The sequence below is a fragment of the Sitodiplosis mosellana genome, unplaced genomic scaffold (genome assembly GCF_009176505.1).
Source record: "Sitodiplosis mosellana isolate CC-2019 unplaced genomic scaffold, AAFC_SMos_1.0 Smas_scaffold_5451, whole genome shotgun sequence".
NCBI lineage: Eukaryota > Metazoa > Arthropoda > Insecta > Diptera > Cecidomyiidae > Sitodiplosis > Sitodiplosis mosellana.
The window spans coordinates 1-5,289 of NW_022600693.1; the positions used below are offsets into that span (position 1 = coordinate 1).

General features: G+C 33.7%; 1 protein-coding gene across 1 annotated transcript; it reads right to left on the bottom strand.

Moving 5' to 3' along the window:
• Positions 1–3,472: 3,472 nt before the first annotated feature.
• LOC129572737 (uncharacterized) lies at positions 3,473–4,955 on the bottom strand (the record flags this gene model as incomplete). Its single annotated transcript, XM_055452776.1, has 5 exons — positions 4,884–4,955; positions 4,617–4,810; positions 4,334–4,549; positions 3,909–4,220; positions 3,473–3,847 (listed from the first exon to the last, which is right to left on the bottom strand). Coding segments are annotated over exons 1-5 (1,149 nt in total), but the record flags the coding sequence as incomplete, so codon positions are not given.
• Positions 4,956–5,289: the final 334 nt, after the last annotated feature.

Consider the following 5,289-nt stretch of genomic DNA (forward strand, 5'->3'; position numbering starts at 1 on the left):
TTCAATGCGTTGTTGCTCCTCTGAATAAAGTAACTTTCGTATGCGTCCACAGACGAAAAAAACCTTCGAATTGTATAAAGAAATACGTCTAATATATGATGTTGGTAGGTTTCCTTCCAAAACATATGTACTTTAGTAGGAATCCTTCCAAAAACGTAAGGAATTTCGAACCGTCACTTGAAACGTCAATTTAAAATATCAATAACAAACGATCGAATGAACATTTTTGTGAAGCAATTTACTTATTATTTTATCAAAATGGATTTTATTTTCAAGTGTTTCTTGTGCAAAAAGGAATTTAAAGAAGAAAAAATAATAATTTCACATTTAAAACTTGATCACTTTGTAAAAGAAAATACAATTAAAATAAAATGTATGGTTAAGGGAAAATCGTGCTCTGATGAATTTTACACATTCTCTTCATTGAAATCGCATATGAAAAAGTGTATACAGGAAGCAGTTAAAATTAATGTTTGCGACATACACAAAGAGACAGAAAGTGAGCTAAATGTCTTCAAAGATGTTTCATCAATCCGGATGCTAGAGAACAACAATTTTTCATTAGAAAACATCACTGTACGGCAATCACCACCAACTGGAAAAATGAGCAGCAATAGTTTTCAATTTGAAAGTGCAAAGACAGAAAGTCCAGATCAATTTTGTGAAGAGTCAATGACCGAACTTCTGAACTCATTTAATAGTGAGATGTGCAACTTGAAGCTAAATCATGAACAAGCTACGGCTGTATTTAAATTGTGCATAGATCTTGTGCAGAATACTCAAAAGTTAAACCAACACCTTATTGATAAACCAAATGGTCTGAATATTTCAAATGCGCTGAAGATATCAACAACATTTGTGACTAGCAAACTGAAAGAGTGTTCCACTAAGTACAAACGAGAAAAATATTTCTCTTCAAATGAATTATATGTAGCTCCAAGTGAATTAACGATCGGACTTCGATATGACATTTCGAGAAAGGGTACAGTCGGTGTGCCAAGACTTATTCCTTGTAAATTTCATTACGTTCCGATTACATCTACCATTTTTTCGTTATTTCAACGCGATGATTTTCGCAAAGAGTACTTTGAATTCAATGCAATGAATGGCAAAAATTCGATTGATGGTGTATATTCTGAGTATTCTTGTGGAAGCCGATTCAAATCCAGTGAACTGTTTTCAAAATACCCCAATAGCTTACAAATAGAATTAGCAACTGATGACGTGGATATGTGTAATGCAATCGGATCTAAAGCAACAATGCATAAACTTTGCCCAGTGTATGTGTCAATAAAAAATATTCCTCCGCAATTCACATCAAGATTGGATTCAATTTCACTAGCTTCATTAAGTTATTCAAATGATATGCAGACAAAGTATACAGATTTCAATGATGTATGGCGCCCAATTGTCAGCGATATTTCATATATCGAACATGGAATTGATATTGGTGGTGAAATAATAAGAGGGACTGTAACCTTTGTAGCATCGGACAATCTCGGACAAAACACGGCTCTTGGTTTTGTTAAAAACTTCAGTAAAACTGAACATTGCTGTCGTTTTTGTAATTGTACTTTATCCGAAATAAGAACTCTATGTGAGGAAATCCCTTCGAAAAATCGAACTCTCCAGCAGTACAATGAGCTGATTAAAAAAATAAACGAGTCAACTAAAGCAAATTTAAAAGAAACAAAAGGAGTTCTGCGATACTGTGTACTCAACGATTTGAAGTATTTCAATATTATCGATTCAGTGGTCCCAGACATTATGCACGATATTAATGAAGGCACCGCGCCGTTTGCTTTAACGCGCATGTTTGAGTTGCTAATCGATGAAAAAATATTTTCTGAGAAACAAATAAATGACAAGATCATGAACTTTGACTATGGTCAGCTAAATAGAAGTAATATTCCATCAACTATTGGACTAAAAAAACGAGCGCTCGGTCAAAATGCTATGCAAATGCTTTGCTTATTATACCACATGCCATATATTTTTTATCCGGAAAAAGAAGAAAAAACAATCAAAACTATTTGGATTTGTATTGAAAGTTTACTTCATATCGTGCAAATCGTTTACTCGACAACAATCGATTAGAGTGACCTACAAAGTTTAGAAAATTGGACTGAAATTCACTTGAAATACATTCAACAACACTTCAAAACGCGCCTAATCCCTAAACATCATTTCATGACGCATTACGCACGTGTTATTAGAGCTATGGGGCCAATTAAAGCTATGTCGATGTTACGTTTTGAAGGGAAACATAAAGTTCTCAAGGAATACGCAAATCAAAGTCAAAACTTCATCAATATCACAAAAACTATCTCGGAACGTCACCAACAACGTATGTGTATTACTGAGAACATATTCACAGATAAATTGGACCATGGAAAAAGAGTCAAAAAAGTCGAACAACAATTCTTTGATGACCACATAAATTTGTTTGAAATGAACAATATTTGTTACAGTGAACAACTTTTGCTAGAATCACAATTTTTGTCTTGCAACAGCTTCATTTATAAACAAGGTTTATTCATATTTGCAGAAAATTCTTTGTATGAAATAGAAAAGGTTTTGTTATGTTCCTCTGCGTACTATTTTTTTTGTAATCGATTCGATTGTATTAGATATGATAAGTTTCTGAATAGTATTGAAATTAAAAAAAGCAATCCAGCTTCTTTTGCTCTCTTCAAGTTTAATTCATTAAAGAAAAAAAATGCTTACGAATCAAAAAAACTAAATAGTAAAATATACATAATTTTAGAGACTCTTGATTTGAAATCAGTATATACTTAATTGACTGCATCTCTTTGGATCAATTAATTGAAATTAGTGTCAAAATGTCAACGTTTGTTCATGTCAAATTTTTACTCAGTTCAAAGAGAAAAACAAATAAAAACCCCAAGATTTATTCATTGTGTTTTTATTTAAATAATCTGTAGAAATTTTAAGACTTAAATTGACGAGATCGACAAGCCTTCACAAAACATTTTAGTGGGGCTTCGACTATAGGTAAATCACGGTATATTCTGAATACTTTATTGTAGATTGTTTTAATAGGTAAATAGTCTTAGGACTAAATTAGTTAAATCGTTTATATTAATAATATCACCATAATGGAATCTCTAGTCACTATCAATATAATGATTCCATATTCGATTGTACTTTGGTTTTCGTTGAATCACGTTTGGTAATCAATTTCCGTGCAAGTTATCGACATCGGCTTTCAAATTGTGTATAAGCTCTTTCATGGCCTGTGTGGGTTTCTTTGAACCATCAGAAACGCCATAAAAATAAGACTGAATGAAAACCATTGCATTTTCCAAGATCGGATCGAATTTAAGATTGAAAATTTTGTGCGCTTTGAAAAAAAAATCAAGAACTTGATAAAACGACCAATCATCGGGCATCTATAAAAATATGACATTTTTCAGCATTTTTCGAACATACTTTTTTAATTTGGACTCACCGGAAACAAGTGCTTTTCGATTTCAACATAATATGTCAAAATTTCTTCCATTGACAAGCCGTAAGCAATAATATAAGGATGGTCATTATCTTTTCTTAGCATTGCTGCTGGTGCTGTTCCCGCCACATCAAACACGATCATTTTGTCCAGTAGTTGCAAATATGGTTTCACTTTTCCTCTGCCCCTGGGTTTAGGCGGTGGAAGCACTTTCAACAGGAGTAAAATGCTTTCAATTTGTGCGGGCCATTGTGTGTGTTTTTCTGTTTCATACACTGAATTGCAATATGATCGCAGAGCACATCCATATTTGGGCCAATCCTTCAAAAACGTATCGTGTGCGTCTTCCTTGAAATGTTCCTCGTAGTCCCATAGTAGCTACGGATAAAAATATATGTTTACATGTTTGACGTCACGTTGATTGTATGATCACACTCACCATTTGAGGTTTCACGAGAAAGAATGGAAATTGTTCACGCAAGTCGGTTTCTCTAGCGTTCAACAGCACTTTGCGCAATTCTCTTGTCGAATTCAATTTTCGTATCAACATGTCCCGATTATTCAAATCAATTGGTTCCATTCTCAATGACTCGTAATCACGCTGTGGGTCAACCATAATATTTTGCATTGAATCTTGGATGTCGTTCAAATCATCATTCACGGTACGTGATTGAGCTTGAATATTTTTTCGGCAAGTTCGCACATAATTTAGGCGTTTGGTAAACCATCCAAATTCACCAAGTAGCAACTCCTATTAAAAAAATTGAAATAATGACAACCAATTTATTAAAGTAATGTCAATAGTAAGCCACTAGCTCATTCATAATTCATTGAGGACTTGCTACCAAGTGTTTATTTACTCACAGTTCCATCACCGAGAGCAAACTTCAAACCAGGAAACAGAACAATGGTTGCTGCTGCAACTAATATCTTTTGAACGGAAGACACTTCAACACCAAACGTTTCAATCATATAATCCACTATTGTGTTCACGATACTTGTTCTTTGATTGAAAGACAATTTTGAATCTTTTACAAGCAATTTTTCGGCATTTTTTGCCCAAAAGTAGCTCTCGAGCATCTAAAATATAAATTCAAAAGTTTTTTTAAATCTTAAAAATAAAATAAATGGCAATCAGAATGCAAACCAGTGGAGTGATGATTTTGACATCTCGACTTTGTGTTGTTGATTCATATTCCACGACCAAGCTGAAATCACTTTTGTGAAAGGTTTTCACGATACCAACAAAATCAGATATTGGAATTGGGGTGCCTTTATGATCAGTCAACTTGAATCGTAAATTCGAACCATCAGCAATATTGATGTTGAACTTCCGTATAACTAAATGAATGTATTAAACCAATTGAATGTATTTTTCAAATAGGAAAAAAAATGTGTTTCTGTTGACACTTACACTCTTCTTTGAAACTTTGGAATGACACAGAATTTCGGTCCAAAGAAATCATAGCTGATTCACTCCGAAATGTGGTTCGAACAAAAAAGGGAATTTCGTCGTCCATATTGCACGTCTATTTATTCTAATATCTAACTTTTTACATATTTTAAGCACACGAAATAACACAACTGTTTTTTTTGTTTTGTGCTACTGTCAAACAAATCAAGTCATCTATGACGTTTGTGTATGCGCCAATGACTGTATGTGCGTATATGTGTTGTTTGGTAGGATTCCTGTCAATACATGGGAATATTGGAAGGAAACCTACTAACGGCATATATTAGACGTATTTCTTTATACAATTTGAAGGGTTTTTCCGTGTGTGTCTAATTTGCGCGCGTCGCCTATCTCTTTCACCAACCGT